General features: G+C 35.8%; 1 protein-coding gene across 2 annotated transcripts in view; it reads left to right on the top strand.

Moving 5' to 3' along the window:
- Nucleotides 1-771: 771 nt before the first annotated feature.
- The window catches only part of LPIN2 (lipin 2), a 98039-nt gene continuing 71551 nt past the window's right edge, over nucleotides 772-27259 (top strand). The window contains exon 1 of one of the 2 annotated variants that reach the window (XM_051970390.1): nucleotides 772-1125. Coding sequence is in view for 1 of the 2 variants with exons in the window: in XM_051970389.1 (XP_051826349.1) it covers nucleotides 24639-24752 (114 nt within the window). In the remaining variant the exon portion in view is untranslated. Of the gene's footprint in view, nucleotides 1126-24513; nucleotides 24753-27259 lie in introns of those variants that run through there. The other variant, XM_051970389.1, reaches the window with a different exon arrangement.

The raw sequence follows: 27259 nt of genomic DNA, 5'->3' as shown, positions 1-27259 counted from the left end.
TGGTACGACTCATCCATTTAATTATCCATTTAAAATATATAAGCACACACACATATTCTGGGTTTTAATAATTATGGGGGAAAAGTGACCCAGAAAGAGGCGCTGCCCTTTCAGTCATAAGGCCTGTGTTCAAATTACTTGCCATTTATTAGTTGTGAGGCGACAAGAAGCAAACATTTCCTTCATTTTTCTCATCTATAAAATGGGTACAATAATACTCGCATCATTTACCCTTCAGGATTGGAAGGGAAGTGTCCTATGAATGAATGACGTACACAACATAGATAAAATGGGTGACTTAAGTCAAAACTTTGGACTTTTAATTTTTTTTCCCCTCCATTTTATGTATTACTCTCTGTAAGGTTGCTATGGGTACCGAGGCACCAAGTGCTTAAAACACACGCGCGCGCGCGCACACACACACACACACACACACACACACACACACACACACACTTTTTTTTTTTTAAACATAATGTACAGGCTGCCCCCTGACCAACCAGACGCGGACACCACCTCCAGAGCTGTGGTCCACTAGAGTCTGCTGAGCTTAGAGGCCAGACACCAACTGGCTTGGCCCCACAAGATCTAAGCAGCTGCAGGAAAAGAAACAAAACAAAATAAAAACAAAAACGTGCTCCCAGCTACCGCCCCACTCGGCCCCACACAGTCAGAGCTGCTTCTACTGCTTAGCCCCGGGGTCCTGGAGGCACGTCACAGGAGAGGTTCGAGTTGCTGAGAAGCCGCGTAGCAAAGCAGCAGCTATAGTCAGAGCTCCGGGTGGTAGAAGGAGGAGGGAAGCTCGGGAGGAGGAAGAGGAGGAGGAGGCAGAGGGATCACGTGCCTGCCGCGGCCGGGTTGAGCTGGAGGAGCGGGAGGAGGAGGAGGAGGAGGAGGTCGAGAAGGAGGGGACAGAGAGAACCTTTGGGCTCCCTGATTACAAGCGAGCCCTAGCTCAGGGCTCCGCTTCATTCATGAAAGCCGCCCGGGTTAGCAGCAGCCTCGGCGGCTCCGGAGGCAGCAAGAGCAGCTCAGCCAGTGGCCCCTCCTCCTCCCGAGCTCCCGCATCCCCCAACCTCCTCTGTTCACCTTCATCTTTCGCCCGAAGCCAGAAGGTAGACCAAGGTAAGCGAGAGAGCGAGTGCCAGTGCTTGAGGTTTGGAATTTTTGTGCGCGTCCCCCCTACCCCCCAACCAATGCTGCGCTCCTAAGTTTAGCTCTTCCCCCCACCCCCATCCCACCTCCCAGCCCGCTGCCCCCGCCCCCTTCTCTATTTCCCCTAGGTCTGTCGGCACCCTGCAAGCTTGCTGCGGTTGTTCACTTTTCGGGTTTGGTGCATCTCTCTCCTCTCCTTTCTCCAAGGTGGGAGGCCCATTTCTTCTCCAAGAATAGAGAAGAAAGACCCTGGGTCCGATCTCTGACTCTTCCCTGCCCTGCGGAAGGCCGCCTGGCCTGGGGGGCTCCCGTGGTGTCTCCGAGGGTGGGAGAAAGAAGGGAAGCCTCTGCTTAAAAGGCTGAACTTGTGTGTGTGCAATGTATGTATATGTGTAAGTGTATACACGCGCGTGAGAGAGCAAGAGGGCAAGAGGGCTTTAGTGACCACCGGTCATCTGTATCTTGGGCTCACGGCTCAATTGCCGCGGTGGGGGGAGCGCCCTGCCGGTTGCTTGGGCTCCCGAAGAAACCCGGGGCTCTGGCGGAGAGCTCCTTCCCGAGGAGCCTGCCACCTCACCAGCAGAAGCAGCCGATTTGCCCCGGCCCCGGCCTCGGCCCGGGAGGAGCGCGGCGGCAGCAGCCACAGCAGCAGCAGCAGAGGCGGCGGCGGTGGGTGGGTTACTCTGACTGGCGCGCCGGTGTTGACGGGAAAGGGGTTTTCAAAATTGTCCTGGGGGTGGGGGGGATGAAGATTTTCCGTTTCACCCGCCTCTCTGGGATTTCCGGGGACCAGAAGCTCAAATGGTGGCTGATTCTTTGCCAAGCAGGTCACGAAAGAGGAAAGAGCTCCTGGCAGACTGGAAGCGTTCTCCCGCCTCCCCTCCTTTTATTCTCTGCCCAGCTAGGATACGGGCATGTGATGTCAATTGTAGCGCTAGTACAAGAAGTTATGTCTTCTTGGGGCCACTTGCCTCTCAATGCTGAGGGGGTCAGCTCACAATAGTTTCTGCTTTTACTACCACTCCTTCCCTATTATAACCTTAGCTGGGGGTGGAATGGGGGAGGTGGTACGGTGGCAGTTGGAGGACTAAAAGTAACTAGTTAACCAACAGGTCTCACGCACAAACCACTCCCTCCCACTCCCAGAACCTCTGCCTCCTGTGGAAAAACTTAAGTTGTTTTAGATATCAGGTTTCAGAAGGGGAAGGAAGGGAAGGAAGAAAGTGGAAAACATCCTCCAAACTGAATCAAAATTTTCATTTTTCTTATACGCTCATGATCCCATCAATTTAAGATGTATTCATAAACTCTCCTCCCACTTCCCGGAAAGGAGCTATTAAGATTGTAAGGGCTAGTCACCTCTGAGTGGATTCAACCTCCTTGTGGATTATAAATTTCCCTACTTAAAAAATCTGTTATTTCATTCATGTGTGTGCTTACTCCCTCCACCAGTCCCAACCCTTTCAGCCTTTGTAAATGGTTGGATGATTTACTGTGGATTAAAAAGCAAAATCATTGGATGCCTAACCCTCATAGTTATGAACTCCTAGCTAGACAGATTCAAGGGCAACAGGATCATGGAGAAAGAAATACAGTAAAAGTCTTTCCAGCTTGGTTGGACGTTTTGGAACCCAGGGTCGAATAGGATTTAGGATGAGGGATCTGAGTAAGATTTTAATGATATTTAGGTCTACTATTGCAAACAAATTACGCTATGGTCGCGGTGTCTAGGTGTGAATGCAGCTTCACTTAAAAAATTACCTCCATATTCTACTTCTCCCTTTGCATTTGCAGCACCCTTTCCCAACCCCAATCCAACTTAACCTAATAACTACAGCCTGTTGTTAGCTTATGGTAGAACTGACAGTTACTAGAGGCAGCAAGATATACAAAGATTGAATATGAAATAAAATCAATTTTGCTTCAGAGAGGGTCCCTGGGTTAGACTTTCATCTGTTTGTGGAAATATAAAGGGTATTGAGAAAGAACTCTTTCCCACAAATATCACTTCTCCCCCAATTCCTTGTCACCATTTTAGTTTCCTTTTGGTAATAACCAACTTTAACTCTTAAAATGCAAATAATCCCTTAGTCTCCCAGTCTTGGACGAGAGTATGGAAACACTTGAGTTTTGGTTCTGAACTAATTGTGTGACCTTACTCAAAGTTGTTTGTTTAAACCACCATTTTTTTCAGTATTAAATTAGACTATTGAGCTATTTGCTACAAGAATTTTTAAGGATTTGTCCAATACTGCATTTTCGTGATCAATATTTAGACAATATAAGAATCTAGGTAGATGAGAGGGGGCCAAAAAATAACATTTTGAAATTTTGCTTAGAGCCAGGTCTGTACCAGGACTCACTCCTTTAATACATAACCCTCTACTCTCAGAATTTAGGCCACTATAATTAGTACTATAGCTCAGCAACATTATTCACGAGATCATGGGATCATGGATTTAGAGCTGAAAAGAACCTTAGAGGCCATCTAGTACAATCCCTTCTTTTTAAAGATGAAGAAACTGAGGCCTATAGAAATTTAATCACTTGCTCAAGATCACACAGCTACCAGGTGGCAGAGCCGCTTCAAAAACAGGTTGCTAATTACAAATACAGCACTTTTTCTATCATAGAGTGTTGCATTTATCCTGTGTTAGGCAGTACAGTTAGTGCTGGACATGCAGAAGCATACTTTTTCCCTTCTCTTGTCAAATCAGATCCCTGTTGGGAATAGTCAATTGGAAAAGTTATGCTATGACTATTTATAAACAGTTAATTCTAAATAGTCAAATCTAAAACTTGAAAAAATAATTTTCATATATACAGTGTTATATGATGCTTATGATTTCTCTGCCATCTGTGTGGCATTGATTTTTTCCATTAATTGATAAGAAAACAAGGCATAGTCTGAGAACTAATGCTTTTAGTTTATGACAGTAGAGCAAAGAAGAGTTCTTAACCAGAAATTGGATTGTGAATATGGGTAACTCAGATTTCCACTTAGGTCATTCAGCAAATATTTGTGTGTGTTTGTTAGAATATTTTATGGGAGATAACAAGGTTGATTTGGTCCATGCCCTCAAGGAATTTAGATGGCTTCATTATTTTGTTTGAAATGTAACTTTCTAGAGTATATTTAAATGAAGAGGAAAAAGTTCAATCCAAAGATAGTGATTGATTTAAGAAATACCTAACTTTGCTTGTCCCTTCTATTGGCACAGATGATTAGTGGATTAGAAAAGTAACATGAAGTTACCAGAAAAAATAAAGAATGGTAAAGTTTAAAAGGTAGCGTTTGTTTTAATATTGCAACAATACAAGCTTAATTTAATTATATTCCTGTTAGAAATAGGAACATTTGAAAATGGTCCTATTTTTAATGTCTATTTTAAGTTAAGCTCCTGTAAAAAGCAAAATGGAAGATCAGTTTGGTTCCTTATAGACGTCTGAAGTTCCTCCAAAAGTCCAGGAGTTAAGATAAATAATTCCTTAGGAAAAACAAATAGGTTTTTTGGATTTTCCTGGAGTAATGCACTCCAGTTTCCTAAATTTATGATCTTTGGAATAATCGGGGAAGTTTCAGACCTCAATAATTTGGATTTCTCTAATTTAAAAGGTAAAATTGACATTGAAGCAGAATTCACTGTAAATTACTCTATACAGTTATAAAATAATAGTCTTTATTAATATTCTCTTAAGTGTTTTAGGTTGTTTCAATATCTAATTTTTCTGGCATATTTATATACGTATTTCTTCAAGGAGGAACATAATAATCATTAAACTGGAAGAGATTTCTAGAATCCCTACAATTCTGCTGCTTTCTGGAAAGCTTTGACTAAACTGTTAAAGATAGCTATGCATATGTTTAAGGTTCTTCCACCTTGTTTGATAAATTATCTCAGTGCTTAAAAATCCCTGACCATTGGTAGTTTTGTTGTTTGGTTAATTAGCAAGCACTTAGTAAGTTCCTATTAGGTGCTAAGTAAGTATAAAACAAAGCTATATCCATAAAAACAATTATTTCCCTTTCACCCAACCTGGTGTTCACGTTCAATAGTTCAGTCTGACCTAAATTCCTCCTACTTGTATTTAAATTTTTTTTATGTATTTGGTATTTGGTTGAAAAAGGATTGCTTCCTTTTGCCTTTCCTTATGTGTGTGTACACACTCACCTTTGCGTATTTGCTCTCAATATAACTAGTTAGTGGCTTTGTTTTTATTAGTTTTATAATATGCATATTCTTCACTTAATAAATTATTTTACTGCCTACCTAAGCTTTTAAAGTGCCTATTTATGAAGTTACCAATACAGTAATGAATAAACATTGTTTCTTGAACTATATAAGACTATTTTTTAATTAAAATATTGAGAAGTTTGCCCAGATTCAGTGGTTTTGATGCAGTGTTGGACTTTGTGAATTTTATTTTGCACTCTATTAAAAAAAAAAAAAAAAAGCAAAGCTTCAGGATGAACAGTTGCTTGTATTTCACTCATTTATTCTGTTCCTGACTAACTGTGGCATCTTGGCAATCCATTTAATAGCTCTGAGCTTGAGTTTTTTCACCTGTAAAATGAGTGCATTGAAATAGATGGTCTTTCAAGATTCTTTCAGCTAGAAATCTATGATTTTTGTTTCAATTGCCCCATCAAAAAAGGGAGAGGAAAAAACGAAAAGATAGTTAAGAAGTAATATTGCTCAAATACAAGATGTCACTTTTTCATTCATTTTTAATAGATTTTTTTATTGATAGCTTTTGCTTTTACGTTGCCTAGATGTTCTGTTGAATGTGGTGCTCCTTCCCCTTTTTAGAGAGCTATTTTTTATAACAAAGAATTTAAAACAGAACAAGAGAAGAAAAAACCCAGCAAACCCAATCAATTATTAAAAAGAAGAAAGCAAAACCCTGATGTTGCACATCTGTGGCACTTTATTTTTGCAAAAGTTGAGGGAGGAAGAAAGATAGCTTATATCCCTAATTTGGGACCAAGGTTGTCCTTTGTAGATTTTCAGCATGAGTTTTTTATTATTTTCTGGTTATTATTCTTTACATTTGCATGTTGTTCTCCTGTCTCTGCTTACTTCACTTTACATTAGTTCAGATCTTTCTATGTTTCTCCATTTGTGTTCATTGTATGTTAAAGCAAAGTAATATTACATTATATTCATGTACCCTGTTCAGAGCTATTTCCCTGTTCCCTTCTTAAATTCTTTTCCATTCTCACTGGCCTGCTAGCTATTTCCAGTGTACAGCATTGCATAAGTGGTCTCCAATGGGGCTTTTTACATACCTTAGTTTTATCAAAATATATTTTACTACAACTTCATACCTGAAACCTTTTCTTATTTTCCAGTGAGATTGTCAGTGCTTTCTTTCTTTTGATATTACTTTGTATTTCGTTAGGTATGTATAGGTTGTGTCTGCCATCCTTTTCCCCAGTAAAAGAGTAACTCTTTTAGGATAGGGACAGGATTGGATTGGGTTGGATTTTTTGGTTTTGTTTGATTTGGGTTTTGTTTTTTCATCCCTGGCACCTTATACAATACCTTGAACATAATACATACTTAATAAATGTTTGTTGAATTGAAATTGAAATCCTTAATGGGATTTCATGTATGGGGAAAGTGAAATATGCAACTATTTTTCCTAAGTGGATTCATTGGCCACAATTTTGAAGCTTAAAGAAAAAATAGAATAGAGGTGTTGTCTTTGTTTTGTATTCTAACTGTTGTTGTGAAAAGGGAAAAAGCCAGAAAGCTACTGAATAGAATTAACTGTGCAGCTGCCTGACAGACTGGTTACATCATCAATGTCTTTTCTGCCTTTTATTTTTAGATTCAGTACAGTGAGAATAAGGGTAGGAAAACTGACAATATGCATATTTATTGGGTGCTTTGAAAATACTTTATGAGAATATATGTCTCATAATTTCAGAAACTAGCATCTATGATACATTGGAGAAAGATGTATGAGAAAATTACTGCTTTTTAAAGGTTTTGATTTATAGTACATGATTTTGGGAAATAGAAGTATTATCTAGTATTTATAACTGTAGCATTTTATAGTTTCCAGATTTTTTTTTCTATTCCTTTCATTTTCAGCATCTCTGTGTGTTCAGGCAGTCCATCCATTTGTTTCCTAGTATCTCCTATACTTGACAACCAGATCTGAGATGTTTAAAAAGTCATTTATTGCTATAGTTAATATCATAAATTTATTGAGAACTGTAAAATAATGGTATAGTAAGTAAAATATATTTAGTGCATTTGAATTATGTTGCATAAGTTTTCAAAAAAAAATTTGTCACTTCCCTGATAAAAACTTGAAGTTCATAATTATTGCATGTCATCAAATCTAAATTCCTTTTTCTAGAAACCAAAATTCAACTGCTCCCACTACCTCTACCCATCTAACCTTATCTCCAGTTATTGTTCTCCAACTAGGCCAATTTCCTTGCTTTCTCCATTTTTGGTTGCTTTTTCAAATATTCCTCTCAAAGGGTTCCTCCTCTTCCCATCTCCAGATAGTCAATATTAATTATCTTCTTTGGGACTGGCTTTCTTTGACTAACTTTATTTCCACTATTTTTATTACTTTATCCTGTTGACTTTCATCAGTTGTATATTACATAATTTTGCTCTTTTTCTGATGCTTTTTATATTTGTTTTGAAGTAACGAATGAGTGACTTACACTTGATAAATATTTATTCTGTGAATGAGTACTTTGTTTTCCCAGCTAGGTAAACTCTCTGATTCAGGAATCATATTTTGCTATTTCTTTTATTTATTTCACTATCTAGTTTCCCCAATTCTTTAGTGCCTAGGACACACAAATCCTCTGGGCTCTTAATAAATGTTGACTTTTGAAAAAAGGAATAGATATTTGATGACAATTCAAGGGGAATGGATTAAATAGTCCAACAAAAAAGACAAACTTAATCAGAAATTAACTTTGAAAATTCTTTTTTATTTTGGAAAATGCATAGTAGAAGTAAATTTTGAGGATGTACTCACCAAGCTTACCCTTTCTTCATATTTTTCTCAGTTGGTTAGTAATTTTGACAGTGAGAGATGATAAATGATATGAGAAGGGAAGAAAGGGAAAAATTTTGACCTGAATGTTGTATTTAGAAAGAAATAGAAGCAAAGTGTTTTTTCATAGGGCATCAAAGACAATTTAAACATGACCTGGAAAAATGGACAAATACTTGAAAGTAGGGGAAATTTTTTTTCAAGGTCCAGAAATTGTGTGAAAACCAGAGAAAAGTAAAGGAGGTGTAGAGGAAGGAAAAGGTAATAATTCTAAAATAACTGTAGGGATTGGAGAAGAAATGTAGTAGGTTTCAAATAACTATGTAGTTTGTAGGCTTTTTATCAACTTTTTCTTTGATGAGACACAATAATTAGGCTTCTTGGAGCCCTCTCTTTTTATTCACTCTGAATTTGTACAACTTTAGTTGTATTATTTTTGTATGTTGTCTTTCTTGAAGTATTTATTAGTTCACATATACAGATAACTCTCAGCCCTATTTTCTTTCCTTAAACTATTCCTACAACACCAACTACCTATTATATATGTTGAACTTTATTTCTCATACATGAAATCCCATCAAGGATTTCAATTTCTCGTATATATATTGAACTTTATATATATATCAACTGGAATTCATTATCTTCATAGCAATTTGTGATGTCTAAATTTCCCTTTTCCTGTTGAAGGTTCCATTAGTCTTTTAGTTATGCAGGTTTACATCCTCAGTCATTCTTGAATCTTCCCTTCTTTCAAAATCCCCATATCCAATTAGTTGCTACCTCTTATTAATTCTCAAATTCATCTTCTTTCTATTCAAAGGGCTACCACCCTCGTTCAGGTCATACCCTTTTAGCTAGACTATTGCAATAGTTACCTAATTGGATTCCCAGTTTCTGTCCTTGCCTCACACCATCCTTCATACAAAATAATCTTCCTAAAACACAACTTTGACCATATTACTTCCCTAGAACCTTCAAATAACTCTATTGCCTCTTAAGATAAAATACAAATTCTTCATCGTGCTATGACCTTCACATTCTGTCTTTAGCCTATCTCTCTAGCATGTTGCACATTATTCCCTCTCATGAATTGTATATTCTAGCCCAATTGACCTAATTGTTCCACAAGCTTGGCAGTCTTTCTCCTGCCTTCATGTGCTTCCTATTCTCCATGCCTGGAAGGTCCTTGGATTGGAATGGGAAGAGACTTGAGGCAAGCACCCACCCTCAGACTGTTAGGAGAATCCAGATGTGTGGTGATAAAGGTCTTCTAGAGTGATGGCAATTTCAGAGAAGAGGAGAGGAGTGAATTAATAAGCATTGACAATAGTTTGGATATGGGGGAAAAGAGGGAGGGAGGGAGAGAGGGGGGAAGAGAGAGAGAGAGAGAGAGAGAGAGAGAGAGAGAGAGAGAGAGAGAGAGAGAGAGAGAGAGAGAGAGAGAATATGAATGAGAATATCCAAGATGACTACATGTTGCCAATCTGAGGGATTGGAAGAACGATGTTACCTTTATGGTAATAGGGAAGTTGGAGGTGGGGAAAGGTATGGGAGTGGAAGAGAAAATAATGAGTTCTGCTTTGGACATAGTGAGTTTAAGATGTACATTGGACATCTGCTTCAGTTTATCTGAAAGACGAGTAGAGATGCAGATTGGTGGTCAAGAAAGAGATTGGGGCAGGAAAAATAAAAATATCAATAATCTGCTATATATTGGAAAAGTACTGTCCCTACTATCTGCTTACTTTAGTTGTACTAAGCTTCATTGTTCAACTGAATTGCCTTCACCTAGTAGAAAGGGAAGGTTCTTTTGTCTCTTCTAAATGTTCTATGGGAATTAGATGGGGTATTGTTACTTGGTTGTCTTTTACTAGTGTTTGACTCTTTATGACCCTATTTGGGTTTTCTTGACAGAGATAATGCAGTGGTTTGCCATTTCCTTTTCCAGATAAGATGGGGTGTACCTGTGACTTTGTTCTGGGGAGGTGATACATTTATCTTTTCTCCATTCACATATTTACTCCTTAATGAATTCATTCCTCCTACACCCATTCACCCGAGGAGTGATGAGAGATAAAAAATGGGGTCAGCTGATATGAAACTGCTCTTTGTGGGAATTTGAACCCATGACCTTGGCCTTATTACCAAATGGATGTATTTAATTGAGATAACCAGTGATAGCAATGCCAGTGAAGAGAGAAGTCATTTGAGAGTTCACATGCTTCATTATTGGGTTTTGGTGCTTGGATGTGGGTGCCATCTTCCTGAGGACAGAAATATGCTGACTTTGGTGTGTAAGGTGAGCTGTTCTTAAAAGAAAAACTGAAAGTCTTCCTGCTAAGGTCTTTATGGAAATCTTGCTTGACTAGCCAAATAGGTTAACTGTTGTCCTGTTTGCATTATCATGGGTTGTTTTAAATTAGACTATATCCTTTCATTTCTTCCTTGCTTTTGGGCTTCTGGATGAAGAGTTTTGTGAGGGTTGTCAGACAAGGCTGCATGGGTTAGGATTTCATCAAGCTTTCGGGACAGTTTTGATAACTTGAAAGTGCAGATTCTTTCAGGGCACAGTGTTCTGCATTTGTGTGATATCCTATATTTGTACACTATTGCTTTGGTTTTTGTTCCTCTTTCTTGTTTTTTTAGTTACATTTAGTGGAGAATTCTGCTAAGTAATGCTTATTACCAGTGCAATACTTGTGCAGATCACTATTGTATAGAAGTTTAAAATTATACGCCACAGAATGAAAAGTTCTCAGGAGAATTTAGAAAACTGTTTCATTGACAAGGTCTTGTAAAGAGACCTTTGCTGTATGTGTTATGGATCCTGAGATGTGACAGACTAGGTAAGTATGTCTTCTCTCTGGCTTTATCCCATAGTTATTTGGAATTTTTGATGATTAAAAAAAATCACTAAGAAGATGATAAATGCAATTCTTTATTATTAAATAGGCTGTTGACCCAGAAAACCTACTTATTTGTAAGTCTTAATTTTTTTCCTGTATCCATGAATAGAAGTGTGAAGATTGCCCTGCTGAAATATTACCTTGGGAAGGCATAGAGAAATATGAAAATTAAGAAAATATGTTTGCTGTTTAAGGTGTGACTATAAAGTAATGTGTCTTTAAAAAAAAATGATCAACCAATACATCTAAATACGTCTTGTGTTCTTGAAAACTGGTAATCCTAGGAAGCTCTGCTTTTGGTTGTTCCAGTGATGCTGATGTTACTCAAAACATATTCAGAATTTTTCTGGTAATTGCTTTTAGAGGCTTTGGGATATAGTTTTCAGCATGATCAGTGGCAGCAAATTGTTCTTTGGGTTGATTTGATTTTTGGAAATTAACAAATAACACTTATAAGGTGAGCTGTTCTTTTGAGGCTGAATATATACAAGAAAATTGAGAGACTTTTCCTGATAAGATTGTTATGGAAATCAAACAAGTCAAGTCTGCTTAATAATATCAATGATCATATTGGGCAATATTATTTAGTTGTGATTGTAAAATGAGACCGATTCTTCTTGCATTAGTTATGAACTTGCTATAAAGGTACTTCTAAAAATGGAGTTCCCTCCCCTCACCCTTCACCAAAAATTAAGCTACAATAACACTTATTGTTTTGAGTATGATGAGGTGGCTATCAGTAGATAGAAGGCTGAAACTAGAGTCAGGAAGATCCAAGTTTAAATTTGGCCTCAGACACTTATTAACTGTGTGACTTTGGGCAAGCCATCTGACCTCACTGTGCCTCAGTTTCCTCAACTATAAAGAATCATAATTATAGCACAGGATATTGTGAAGATAAAGCAAGATAAACGAATGAAGAGCTTAGCACAGTGCCTGGCATATAGTAGATGCTATAAAATTCATATTTCCTTTTTCCCCTAAGGGGAAATAAGTCTTTAGGTCAGAGGGGAGAAAAATTCCTCTTTATAGTTGAATGAGATAGACACACACATGCATATACATATATATGTATACATATATGTATGGATATTGTGAAACATGAAATAAATGGGATTTTAAAATTGGAAAGGACCTGAAAAATAATTTTATTCAATACTTTTATGATATAGATTAGAAGACTATAGTGCTATAAAGCCATACATTTTGCTCCAAGTCACATACTTAATTATTGGTAGAGATAGAACTCTTGGTACTATATTCTTCCCACTGTACCATACTATCAGAAAGAAGCATGTTTTTGGTAAAGGATGTATGATTTCTTATTTTTTCCATCTTGCATTTTACCACAATTGTATCAAATTCCACTAACCTGACTAAATCCCAAATTTGAATTGTATGTGTAAAATAAAGCATTTTGTGGATATTTAAATTTATTTTAGTTTTGCTAAGAGAAATCTTTAGGTTGTGGCTAAGATTAAATTTATCAAATTTATAAAATTAATATGACATTCCATAGGAGGGTGACTTTCCCGTCCAAACTAAATATAAAGGCATTAACCCTCAGGATGAGGGTCAAAGGTATTGCAACAAAACCACAATAAGAGAACTTTTTGTCTCTAATATTGTTATCTCTGGATAACAATGATGGAAACAATTTTTCAGATATCTCAAAAGTTGCTCTCATTATTCAGAGGCTAAATACATCCTAGCAAGCTAAAATTCAGACATTGTAAACATTTGGCCATGAAGAGTAACATAAATAACTTTTCTTTACTCTTACATCTGCTGTTGGGTCATTTTTGCTTTTGTCCTCTTCCCAGAAAGTAGCTAGTTGGCACAGTGGATAGAGTGCTAGAATTGAAAGCAACAAGACTTGAGTGTGAATCCTCCCCCTTATACTTATTTTGTGACTCTGAATACTCTGTCTGCTTCAGTTTCCTCATCTGTAAAATGGGGATTATAATAGCACCTACTTCCCAGATGGTCACAATAATAAAATGACATATTATTAATGCACTGCAAACCAGTGTCCTATAAATGCTAACTCTTTTTTAGTAATGTTGTTGCTGTTGTTATGTACACCTGTAATTACCAAATTTTGTATTTATTAAAACTTATCAAATGTACATCTCTGTCCCATTATAGAATAAGAGATGATAAATTTAAAGCTGGGAGGTACCTTAAGACCATCTAGTCTAACAACTTCACATGTTTTAGATGAACTAAAGCCCAGAAATGTGAAGGGACCTCTCCAGGGTTTCATAAATGGAAGAACTAGTACTTCAAGTCTAGTATTCTTTCTATTGGATCACATTGCATTTCTTGCTTTTTCCTTTTTCTTTCCTTTTTTTTTTTTTTTTTTTTTTTTGTGTGAGGCAATTAGTGTTAAATGACTTGCTTACATTACACAACTAGGAAGTGTTAAATGTCTATGGCTGGATTTGAACTCAGTTCTTCCTGACTCCAGGGCCGGCATTCTATCCATTGTGCTATCTAGCTGTCCCCTATGTTGCTTTTCATATTTTATTTCTTTTTCATATTTTTTCTTCTTATAACGTCTAAAAGGAATCAAGCTATATTTAAATGTATTACATTTAAATACTGGAGGATAGATTACTACTTTGTTAAAACATGTAATTTCCAAAATAAAATAAAAAAAATTCTTTGGTTAGCATTTTAATTTGGAAGGGTGGATGCATGAGATTGTGTTGATGGTCATGGATAGTTACTTATTAACTCAGATGAATGGAAAATTTCATTTTTTTTCCTGAGCTTTTAGAGTATAAGTTCCTAAAATGCTTGTTCACTGATTCTGTACTTTAGATATTATTTATGAGAGAATCTCTAACATTACTTAATGGATGGAGTGTTAGACATGGATTCAGAAAGAGTGGATTGAAGGCCTGTCTCTGACACACTGGCTATGTGATCATAAAGAATTTAACATGTACGCGCACACAGACACACACACACACACACACACACACACACAAACACATTCTCAGAACTGAAGAAGTTGTATTCATGAAGGAAGGAGTCAGTCAATAAACATATATTAAGTATCCTGTTATGTGCTGGGGATACAAAAAGAGGGAAAAGATAGTCCCTGCCTTCAGCAATCTCAAAATCAAATGGAATTCCTATGTTAAGAAAAATCACAGGTTCTGACATTGAGAGATTTTTTATATAATAAATATTATTACATATTTCATTACTTCAAAAGACCCATAATTTCATCTGTTAGCAGATTCAAAAATTACTCCACACCTTAGTAAATGGTTTCATGAGTTGCTTGGCTGAATTTTTTTAGATTCTCATACTTAAGTTTTGACTGATTAGTCTATTACTGGACTTTTACCCAAAGTACTAGCTTTGTCAAATGCATAAAATACATAGGATTACAAAGGAAATCAATCAGAAGCAGCTAGGTAGCACAGTTTATAGAGTGCTGGGCCTGGAGTCAGAAAGACCTGCATTCAGATCTGGTCTCAGATACTTACTAGTTGAGTGATTCTGGGCAAATCATTTATACTCTATCTGCCTCAATTTCTTCACCTATAAAATGGGGATCATGATAGCATCTATTCCTGGAATTGTTGTGATGATGAAATGAGATAATATTTGTAAAATACTTTCCATTATGCCTGACACATAGAAAGCAGATAGAAAATGTTTTCTTCATTTCTTCCTTAGACCTTAGTTCTGCTGGCTCAAGGTGAATTTAACATACCCTTAGGCCATAGAGAAGCTTTAGAGAATATTTTTAGTCCTGCACTGGAATATTAGATATTTGACATTCCAAAAGAGATGATGTGATTTCTTTTAGGATACTATGGGTGAATTCTGACTCTGGATGGCTAATGAAATTAGGGTTTCAAGTATTAGTACTCTATAAAGTAAAGGAGAAGATTATCAGCTTCTTGAGGTTCTCCTTATTACCTAAATATGATACCCATGAGCATCAGATAGCTAGCTAAAGTAATTGCCCTTGCTTGCTGTCTAATTTGGATTTACCTTCCCTTTTTTCCCTTTCCTTCTGGTAGTTCTGTGCCTGAAACTACTTTCTTATCTCCAACTAGTCACTCTTAACTTTAAAAGATCAAGGTTTCTCATTTACACAGGGCCATCTCCAGTCTTCTTGATCTATAACTTCCCATTGGACCCAGATGTCTCTAGAAGAGAAAGTGAGGCAGGTTGACCTTGCATACCCCTCCCTCACTTAAATTCAATTCACTTGCATGCCATAGCATCACTTCCCTGATGTCATGGTCATCTTCAAGAACAATGGACAAATAACAACCCTGCTTCTCAGATTGATGCAGAACTGGCTTACATTGGGAGGATTTACCATCTCTGGTCTTTACCTCCTTCTAATCTCCATGGGGACCAAGCAGAACAAATCTAAACCACCTCTTCCATATGGTAGGCCCAATCATAGTGCCTTCCAAAATAGAATGTACTGACCAAAGGTTCTTAAATTGGAGTCTGTAAATTTGTTTTGTTATGTTTTTTAATATATTTTGATATTTTTTTCAATGTGATTGATTTCCTTTGTATCCTATGTATTATTTTATGCATTTGAAAACTTTATTCTGAAAAGGAATCTATAGACTTCTTCATACAACCTAATGAGTCCATTTTAAAAAGAAAAGTTTAGAATCCCTGCTTTAGGCTAAAGTGTCTCTTGAGTGACCAAAAGCTGAAATTGTGTCTTTTCTTAGTGGAGAAGGATTATTCTATTTCAAGCAATAGATTCCCAAAGTCTGAAGTTGAAACTCTAAATTCATTTTTTTAATTGAAACATTGTTACACAGAGTGGTTAGATTCTGTAGGGCAGTTAACACACTATTTTACTTCAGGTATTCTATGGATTGAATAGGCTTTTGTGGTCAGGCTTGGAAATCATTGCTTAACATAGTTTCCATCAGAAACTTCCAGTTTTATAACTGATTTACAAATAAACTCCTGTTTTGTGAAACCATACATTATTCTTGCTTCTCAGTATGAATTAATTATCAGAGAAAAGATAACTAAAATCAAAAAGTTTGGCTTCCAGTCTTGTATCACCACCTACTTCTTGTACTTTTAGAATTAGTCCCATAGGTATCTCAAATTCAGAACATCCAAAACAGAATTCATTGCCTTTTCCTCAACCCTTCTGCCTCTGGACTTCCTCATTCCCGACAAGGGCACCTGCATCTTTTCAACTCCTTGTGTTCATGCTTGGTTTCTTCCTCTACTCATCACTTTCATTCATTTTACTTATCAAAGCAGGTATTGTCATTTCTTTCTCCGTAGCATTTTCCCCTCTTCTCTATTCAATCATCACTGTTGAGGTTCTCATCACCTCTCACCTGGACTATGAAGTAGCTTCCTAATTGGTCTTTCTGCTTCAACTATCTCCTCACTCTAATCCATTCTCCATCTAGCTGGCAAAATAATTTTCCGAAAGCTCAGGTCTGAACATATCACTTTCTCCCCCGACTCAGGAGCTCCACTGAAAGCACTTTGAAATCTGACCTCTTCTTAGCTTCAGCCTTCTTACCTATTACTCTCCACCAAGCACACCATCCTTATGTTCCCTGCTTCATCCTGGTACCTTTGCACTGGCAGTTACCATACCTGTAATGTTCTCCTCGAGAAATGCCTTTAAGATTCCTTAACTTCCTTCCTCAGCTGAGAGCCCTTTGGTGCCAAGCTGATAGTGCCTTCCCCTCTAAGGTTACGTTGTATCAACTCTACATATTTTGTAAACAGTTATCCCTTCCACATTGCAACTTTACTCATTGGGGTTTCAGTATTGCCGGTTGGCATGAGAAATTAAATGGGAATTTGGGGGGAGTTTTGCAGAAGTCAAAGACAATATGGAAAAAGCTTAGAAAGGCAGAAATGCACAAAATGTATATATAGTATTGTATAATATCAACATATTTTATCTTTTAGTACTATAATAATTCAGATTTTTTTCTCTGACATAAAGGGAGGGCCAAGATTTTTCACATGGGTTTTCAAGATAGCTAGAGTGGTGGTAGGGGGAGATGGGATGCACCACACTCCTAACCCCCAAGATGTAGAAAGGATATATTTATGTATATGATCATCCCTTCCATTAGACCACTAGCTTCTTGAAGTCAGGAACTGTTTTTACTTTGTACATAATACCTAGTCCATAAGGATAGAGATAGGGAAGGTACCTTTGATTTCACTGACAGGGATCTCCTGAGATATTAGCATTTTCTCTATGATTTAATCTTATAGAATGCTTGAGCATTAAGAGGTTAAAAAACATTCCAGAGTCACATATCCAATATTTGTCAGAGGTGGAATCTGAGCTCACATCTTCCTAACTTTGAGATTGGCTCACTATTCATTACATTGTTTCTGTCTTTAGTTCTAGGGCCTAGCAATAGTAGTCCATATTCAGTGCTTGTAGATTGTTTGTTTTTCAAATGGGCCAGAAAACAAATTGGTTTCACTCTGAATAGAACTGAAACAAGAATGCCTTGCTATAGAGAAACGAAAGATAATTTTGCATTGTCTTTCATTAATTATGAAGCATGAGACTTTTGATTGTCCTTATAGTTTGTAACTATCTTTCCACGATTCTTTTATTTGATATACCTAGATGATAAAAATTTTCATAATTGTATCATTGAATTTTATGCACTTGGGGCTATCTTGGCAAGTTTTTCAACCCTCATATTGATTTTTCAAGTTACTGTAGAAAGTCTAAAACACTTGGGCATTTTGTTCTCAAGAAGTACTCTAACCTTTTCCTTATCACAGTCTCTTGAAGAGTTTTAAATAGAAACATCCCCTTCCTTCAGAAAAAAAGAGTGAGCTTAAGGTATACAGCAAATTGTCAGTCAAGTTGTTGGGTAGCTTGGCTCAGGATACGGGGGAAGAACTGAAGGGTCCTTTTGTCATCTAATTCAGGATTTCTTAACTTTTTGTGTGTCATGACTTTGACAGTCTGTTGAAATCTATGGACCCTTTCTCACAATAATATTTGTAAATAATTGAAGGAAATGATAAAATTTCAGTTAGAGGTTAGTGAAAATAAAGATGTATTTTTCCCCCTTCATGTTCATGAACTCCTTGAAATCTATCTCAAGATCTTTGGGGAATTTGTGGGCCCTAACTTAAGGACTTCTGCTCTAAATAGATTTAGGAGAATAGAAAAATTCTGAGGTAAGAGGCATGATGGAGGAAGCTAGATGACTTTTCAGGATCTTTTTTTTTATTTATTTGGTGGATGTTTTGGACATTCCCAGGATAATTAGGCAAAAGTTGGTTAGAATAGATTCTGATGATCTCAAGATGGTAGTTTAAATTTTCTTGATCATCATTTCAAGTTGACAAACATTTCTTAAGGGTTAAAACACTGCACAAAGTGCTAGAAGTACAAGAATAAAAAATTGAAAAGTATTTCTGCTTTTTGTAGGATTTTAGTAGAAGATAGAACTGACAGATAAAGATAAGTTAAATTGGGAAGTTAGCACTAACAGTGGGGCTTGTGAAGATCAAGAAAGACTTTCTAAGAGGTGGTCTCTGAATTGAGCTTTGAAGGAAGCTAAGAATTCTAAGAGGCAAGAGAGGCATGAGTGCAGCTTATTCAAAAACCTCTTAGGAGTTTAAGATGAAAGAAAAAAGAGTTTTATTTCTGGGCAATATATGAGAATAGAATGAGAGTTCCAGATGGAGATATCCAAAAAGTAGTTGATAATACAAGACAGGAAGTTGAAAGAAGTTTAGGTCTGGATTTGTAGATTTGGGAGTATGAAATGGGTGGTGATTTGCAAAGAAGAATGTGAAGGAAAAATCGGTCAAGTTAGAGGAAAACCAGGAGAAAGTAGTGCCAGGGAAACTTAGAAGAATATCAACTACTATTTCCTCCTGGATAGAGTTATCAGAATCTCTTGTGAGATCATCAGTGTTGAAAACTGAGAAAAAACTATCTAATTTCATGGTTGAAACATTATCGATAAGCTTGGAGAGAAGAGTTCACCTGCAAGAGGTTGAAAAGGAAGTGGAAGCTAAGTGGAGGAGTAAGGATGCACTTTTCTATGACTTTAAGTTTCTATGAATTTTCCTGCAATAGGAGGTAGAAATGTAGGAGCTTGAGTGAATGTCATGGCCAAATGAATTCATTTAGTTTTGTATCCCTGCCATCTCTGTATCTTGCTTCCTCTATGTAGCCATCTTCTTCCCATTGGAATCTTGGACTCTGACCCTGGGACCAATGTGGATTCTTCCAGCCCTAACCTTATCTTGGCTGATATTTTAATAATTTGAAAGACATAGTTTCTGGCTAGTTAATAATTTTATTAGTAATATGAGCATCTTATTACTGAAAGGGTCATTGATACTTTTGAATGCCAAAGATTCCCTCATGGCAGTGGGCTCACAGTTGACAAGTCTTTGGAAGAGTGGGAAGTCCTGAGGGTGACAATCAGTTCTGATTGGTTAACAATTAATGAGAGAGAATGAATATTATAATGAGAGAAGTCTTTGGAAGAGTGGGAAGTCCTGAGGGTGACAATCAGTTCTGATTGGTTAACAATTAATGAGAGAGAATGAATATTATAATGAGAGATAGACCTATTCTAATGAGGGTCTTGTTGTGACACTGCACACCCAAATCTTGGTCAAAGAGACATATCTATTTTCATACCACCTGTCTGACAAAAGGAAGAATTCACATTGTCCTAGACCTAAGCAAACACAATGAGCAGGAATCTGCCCATTCCCCTAAGCTTAGATTTTTTTTTTTTATTGTTTTTTAATAGATCTTAGTCTGGGTAAGTCTTTGCCAAGATTTTCCACTTTGATTGATTTCTGGATGAGGAAGTAGAAAAGGGGAAAAATATTGATCCTAATTCAATAATTATCTATTAAGCATAATAGAGAAATAGTCTTATCTGTCATTTGCAGAGATTCAAGCATCCATTTCACTTCCTGGCCATTTGCATGCCACATGATGGGTGCATGCTGAGTAGTCCTAGTATTCTTGCCTTTCTAATACCTTTTAGGTGTTGTCTAGGTTGTAAGGTTCTTAAAGTCAAGAAGTATCTTGCTTGCTCATATTTGTATCCTCAGAACTTAGCATAATGCCTGACAAAGCGACTTAATAAATGATCTAATTATCTTTTTATCTGTCTATTCATTGGGTGAGCATGACTATTCTCAACTCTACTCTTTGGACTCTGTTAAATATGATGATAAATATCAGGAAAGGTTTGAATGAATTATAGAATATTCAAATGGAAGGATCTTAGAGAATTGGGCTCAGTCTTCATTTTACATGTAAGGAAACTGAGGCCTAGAAAAATTTAGTGACTTGCCCAAATCACATAGCTGATTACTAGTACAGTGGAAACCAAAATCTAGGTCTCCATTATACTCTAATGAAAGTAGTCTCTGGAAAGTCAACATAGCATAACCTAATGATAGTTCATCAGCTACTGCCATCTTTTACATAAAAAGAACCAAATATTATTTCAAAAACACATCCAAAGACAACTAAGCAGTATATAGGATTACCTTTAAATAAAAAAATATTCTCTAACTACAGGTAAAGTGAAGCTGCCTATTTTTCTGACAGAGGACAGTGGGTGTTTCTATATGCTGTGGCATCTTAAAGTAGGATAAAAGCAGGATAAACTGGTAAGAAGCTCTTCCACCAGCAGGTGGATGAGTGCTTTAAGAACACACAAAAACAGTAGTATGAAAGATTTTCTCTTAGCTTTGGAGAAACTTTTTCATCTTTTCTAAAAAAGGTTATATATTTTTGAGTCTTTTGAGATAACTTTTCATTTGCTCTCTCACTTTTCTTTTTTATATCATAAAATTTAATCAGTATAGGTAGAACCTCCCAGTAAAGACTTCTCACTACCAATGAAAATCAGCATTTTTTCTGAATCTCATAATCTTAGAGCAATGCCTGGGGCATGGAAAGTCAAGTGATTATCCAGGGGTATACAGCCAGTATGTGCCAGAAATAAGATTTGAACCTTACCCCCTCTGATTTTGAGCCTAGCTCTTTCTCCACTATATGTATTGCCCCTCAGTCATTATAAAGGATAAATGATTTCCCACCCTTTACAAAGGTTTTGGAGATATATTTTATTTCTTTGAAGTATGGCCAGAAGCATAACTCATGGGCATTGTTGTAGTTGAAAAGAGAACCATCTGGAACACAATAAAAAAAATTAACAATAAAAGAAACCTAATTGTACTTAAACTGTGACCTTGTTATCACAAGTGTAACAGGTACCTTTTATTCCTCAAAAGGGAGATAGAAGAAATATGTGTAAGCTAATTCCCTCATTGCTGGGTGTGTCTGAGTATCTCAAAATCATGTAGAATGTTTTGGTTATAGGGCTAGGGGAAGAAAACTTCAGAGAGAAGCCTTGGCGTTTAGTACACCTGGATCTTTTGAAGAAAAGAACCTGTGGCATCTTGGGAGCCATTGGAAAGGGAGAGTGGGAAAAGCTTACTAAGGGTTAGAATGGGAAAGTCTGTCATTGGGTAAGTTCTTTCTCTTCTATCTTTTTCTCTTCCGCCTTCCCTCCCCTTATAAATTTGTTAATGTGAACAAAGCTCTGATCACTCCATTCCATTTTGCTTATAACTTTGCCTGCCATTTTGGTTTAGGACAGTTTTCATTAATTGATAAGATGTATCTAACTGAATTTTGAAATATGTATCATATTAACCTAGTGATATTTCTTCCCAAACTCTTATTTCTATATAATCCAATTCAAATTTTTTTGAAAGTCCAGTATATGGTATTTTCCTTTACTATAATAATGTTATTAACAACCTTGAACTCTAGGGAATCCAAGTATATCAAATGAGATTGATAATTGTAGAGCACTTAACACAGTCCTTGGAACATAATAAATGTTATATAGATGTTAGTTATTATAACTATTATTACATTTGGGAGGATTAGAACTGGAGTCAGTAGATAGAAGTAGAAGAATTGGGTAAAAGGTTAATCTTTTATCCCAGGGAAGCCTACCATTTCTTTTGTCACTTCTGTCTTTCTCATTCCTAAACTGTCCAATTGTGGTGGGTGTGTTCATGTTTTTGAACATAAGAATATGAATTAGGAAAACCCTCTACTACTAAATTTGTGATTTGGGTCCATCATTTAAACCATCTGTGTGCTTAATGACACACTGAAGATTATACAAGAATAAAACAAAAAACAAAGAATCAGAATTTAAGCATGAATCTTTCAACTCCAAATTCACTATACTATTTAATGATTTTTATGATTTTTTGCCCTTAAGTTATCTTTGGCCACATTTTCTCTTTCATATTATCACTTTCTCTTCTTTCTTTTTCTTTCTTTCTTTACATTTAATTTTTTCCCCTTTTTTAATCTAAATGAACTTCTACCATCGTGTTCCTTGTTTCTTTCCCCTACCTTTTTTTTTTTTTTTTTTTTTTCCTTTTAGTCTTTGGCTTCCGTGTTCCAGGTTAGATTTTCTGTTGCTGCCATCTAATGTTAGGGACAAAAAAGTACAGCATGGCACAAATGAGGAATCTCAACAGTTTTATAATTATTGCATAATGATTTATTTTTAATGATCATTTTTCCATTGTGAAAGATTTGTATGCTGTCTATATTCCCCATGCTGTGTATTTAACTATATTGTGAGTTTCTAGAGAGAACTTTTTGATACATTCTTAGCACCTATGTATTATAACTCTTAAAATCTATTGTATAAAATTAGATCTTAGTGATACTTTTGATAACTTTTTTCTTGACATTTTTTTAGCGACTGATTTTTTTGATGTTAGAACCGTATGCTTTATTCTGTAACCCTTATCTCTTAGTGGTTTGTGATATGGGGGGCAGTCTTTACAAATAATTTTCCTTACAAATATTTAGTAATTAATAATAACTAATATGATAACAGCTGATGGTTATGTAATACCTACTATGTGCCAGCCAGAGCACTAAGCATTTCACAGTTATTACATCATTTGAATCTCACAACAAGCGTGGAAGTTGGTATTATTATCTTCATTTTACAGATAAAGCAACTGAGACAGAAGCTAAGTTAACTTGTTCAGGATCACATAACTAGGAACTAGTTTTGAATTTATGTCTTCTTGACTCCAAGTTCAGCACTTTAAGGGGGAACGTAGCTGCCTTAATTTTGTCTGTCCATGAGAAGCATAAGGGGGAAGTGCAAGGGATAATGTTGTAAAAAATAACCCAGGCATGGGTTCTGTCAATAAAAAGTTATAATTATTAAAAAAAAAAAAAGAGAGAGAGAGAGAGAGAGAGAGAAGTGTAAGGGCATATGTGTATAGAATTCTTATGATGCATGGTGTTATGAGTATCAATTTTCCCATAATAGAATGATGTTTTTCTGGAAAGAAGATGATTTTGTGGTCTTGGGAGCTCCAAAGTTACTGACAAGCTGCATGACCTTACTTTTTTATATTTGTAATGAGGACTAGATGACCTCAAAGGCTCTTTTCAACTCTTATCATTGACTCTGTTAGGTGAAATTTTTCTATAATATTAATTTTTCCCTGGTATAGAATTTGCATTTCACCTCATTACAGTGACCCTACTGAGTTGTCTACACTAACTTCATTGGAGTTTCTGGGTTTGTCTGAATTGTAATTTTAGGATCTTCTTCCTACACTACCCCTCCCCCTTGTGTTTAAAAACAAAATAAATATACATTCATTTTTTTAAAAAAAGACAAAATTGAAAAGCATCTCTTTAATAAGTTTTTAAAAGAAAATTAAGATTTTAGCTTATTTACTACCTGTACAACCCTGGACAAGTAACTTGATCTCAATTTTTTTCATTTGAAAATGGAAAGTTTAGGATCTGATGGCCTCCAAGTTCCTTTCTCACTTTAAATCTATCATCCCATGATACATTCACCAGATTCTTTAACTCAAGCAGCAAAAGTCTCATTATAATTTAATTAAGATTTTGGGCCATGATGATGTGATACAAATAAAAGGTTCTGTTTGTTGTTAAAGTAGCTCTTTATTGGGCATATGTAAACATTGTTCAGCTCTTTGGAAACCCCAGTTCTGCTTAGAAAGTAACTGCTAATACATTTTTTGCTTAGATGATTCATTTGTTTGTTTATTTCTTCACTCGTGTAGGATCATTTTTAGGAGGACATGATAAGTTTAAAGAATTATTAACTAAATCCCTGTTAGCTTAATGGAAGTACCAGTCTGTCATATGATTGGGCAGGACTGAGCACCTATCAGTATAAACATGTGGCAAAGTCTATCCCATGCCACTGCTTATCTTCTACTGAGGGAGAAGGGCTGAATCAATTTAAGCAAATCTTATTGGTGAAGAAGTCTTATGTATTGACTTTTTTTTTTTTTTAAGAACCATTTCCTTTCAATTTTAAGCATATCACTGTTGTCTACAAAGCAGCAACTCTCAATCTGGATAATAGCTGGAAGGTTTTGTATTTCTCATTTAGAGGTGTGTTTTCATCAATGCAAAGGACATGGTTGAAGAGCTAGTTTAACTTTAAAATGTTCTACCTAGAAGAAGATAGTGATGAGGAGGAGAAGGAGAAAACTAATGATGAAAGCAAATTAAATAAACCTGAAAATGCTTTTCTTAGAAAAGTCCCTTCTGGTATTCTGGTGAGTTATCTTTACAGGTATCTTCTCCCTTCCCTTTTTTGTCTAATGATTCAAAATGAATGGTACAGGGAGAAAAGAAATGATTTTTTTTTTCCTTGAAAAGTTTTATATTGGGGAGTTTGTTTGGTTGGTTTTACTTGTGCAAATGTCAGTGAAAATTTAAAATTCCTTATGAATATATGATTTAGGTGCTATTTTACCAATATAATCTTAAAAACTTTCCTTTCTTTTTCTTAGTTAATATCTTGCTCTTTAACCCTTTGACTTATTTATATGTCAAGAGTAATATTTGGTCTTTGGTGTTTCTTTCTCTTCCTCAACAGTATGACCTTTCCATCATCTGCATGTTTTGTTACTTCTTTGATTATGTTACCAATTCTTAATTTCTTACATATTTCCCCTGATTAGGAAAAAAAGAGGAAGTACATTCTGTAGTTTTGTTAAACTTTGTGATTCTTAAAGGGCTTTTTGAGGTTTGAAACAATGTTAGTTTCACATTCAGTTCTCAATGAAGCTTGGGTAAAAAGAAATATAACTTGTGTGGAACAGTTAGAATGTGGGAGGAGGATACAAAGACAGCTTAACTTGAACCACAAGCTCAAAGAGGCCCTACAATTTATCACTCTTGGGAGTGTTAGAATTGTGTGATCAGGTTTACAATCAATTTTGACATTGTGTAGAAACTAGAGTTTTCTTCAATAAGGTCATTTTTGCAAGAAAAAGCTGAGGAAAACATTTATTTTGATTGCTCTTTGTGGGTGTTTTTTCTTGTTTTTATTTTTAATACATCTTTATGTTTAAAATTATGATTAAGGATCTCAAAAATGGTTAGTGGCCTAGGCTTTAATGTATCTCAGAGAAGGACTATGCACTATGACTCAAATAAATTTTAAGTGTTTGTAAGGCAAACCAGTGTTTTGAAACTGATTTTCATTGCATTATATGTTGTAGTGAAAAATGAAGGAGTTGGCCTTTGTTTTTCCTTTTTTTATTTTATGATTTTGAACAGGTGTTATTAATTTACAAATGTAAATGAAGTGTTTAAATTTATCTGTCCAGAATTTTCTCTACTGTATTTAGATGGTATTATACTACATGATCAATATAAGTTACATCATGAGGCCAGTTAGTATTCCAGAACTCTGCATTAACTAAACATAGGATAATTTAAAACTTAAAAGAACAAGGCATCTATCAATCAATGCAAAAATTTTAATATACTTTTACTTTGAAATAAATGTTTTTATCATATCTATTTATTATTATTATTATTTGCCTCATGGGTATCTCTCCCTCACCAGCTCCCTTTTCCTCTCCCTCTGAGCCTCAATTGACTCACTCTGGTCCCTTGGGGTATTGTTAAACTCAGGATAAAGCATTGTTAACTTTTCTTTTGTATATATATTTCTCTTGTAAGTAGAATTAAGTGATACTCATTTTAAAGCGAAAGAGAAATATAGAAATTGGCATTTGATTTTTTCCTATAAAAACAAGCAGATAGAAACAAAATCAACCATTTTTGAATCCTTCCTTTAATAACCAGACTCTAGTTTTAATGTTGGTGTGAGTTTAGCTAGTTTTAGTTTTCATGAAAGCATTATTGTTACTCTAGACTTGCTATCACAATGGCATTATGACTTGAATGCTTCTTAACTTCAAATGCTTTAATACAAAGATATGATTGTTTAGTGTTTTCTTACTAAATATGATGCCTGTTATCTGTGTATGAGTCCAACTTGAGGACACTAAAGAGAAATATTTTCCTTTGAGAATGTGCTTTAGGGAAGTAAAAACAAATATAAAGATTACAAGGGAAAATAGCGTTGGTTATTTTATATGTAATTTTTGCTTATGCAGTAAAAAGTACATATATACATGTAAATAAGCAATTCTATGTAAACTATCAACAACAAAAACCAACCACAAAGACTTCTTCCTTTTCTTACTGTTGATATTTTCTGGGCTATCAGTATAATAATTGGTTAGACAGTTATAGCAAAGTTCCCCCATATATACTCTATAAAACACTATGGATGGAATCATATGACCTCCCACCTCTCAAAAATGGTTATGAGGAACTAGTGATTTTTTGAATGGCTTGAAGGGAAGTACAGATGTTAATATAAAAGTTTTTACTTATAAATTGTTTTTTAAAAAGGTATCTGTCTTTATAGACTATTTCCTTGTATGTCTCATATACACTGTTCAATCTGACTCACATGCTTTCTAAATCTAGATAACTAATAACTCTCATTCTTCTACTTTTTGTTTCATTATACATACATAGGTGAAAACATTAGTTTCATCTAATCATCAAGTCTTGTGTAATTCAATAATCAAAAAAGAGCCTAGATTTTGTGATTTTTTTTTTTTTTAAATTTTGGAGGCAATTGGGGGTGAATGACTTGCCAGGATCACATAGCTAATAAGTGTTTAAGGTACACTTGAACTCAGGTGCTCCTGATTCCAGGGCTGGTGTTCTTTCTACTTTTTCACCTAGCTGCCCC

The sequence above is a fragment of the Antechinus flavipes genome, chromosome 1, assembly GCF_016432865.1.
Source record: "Antechinus flavipes isolate AdamAnt ecotype Samford, QLD, Australia chromosome 1, AdamAnt_v2, whole genome shotgun sequence".
In the NCBI taxonomy this organism is placed as follows: domain Eukaryota; kingdom Metazoa; phylum Chordata; class Mammalia; order Dasyuromorphia; family Dasyuridae; genus Antechinus; species Antechinus flavipes.
Note: the sequence above shows the minus strand (reverse complement) of the source record. Positions and strands in the feature narration are given on the sequence as shown.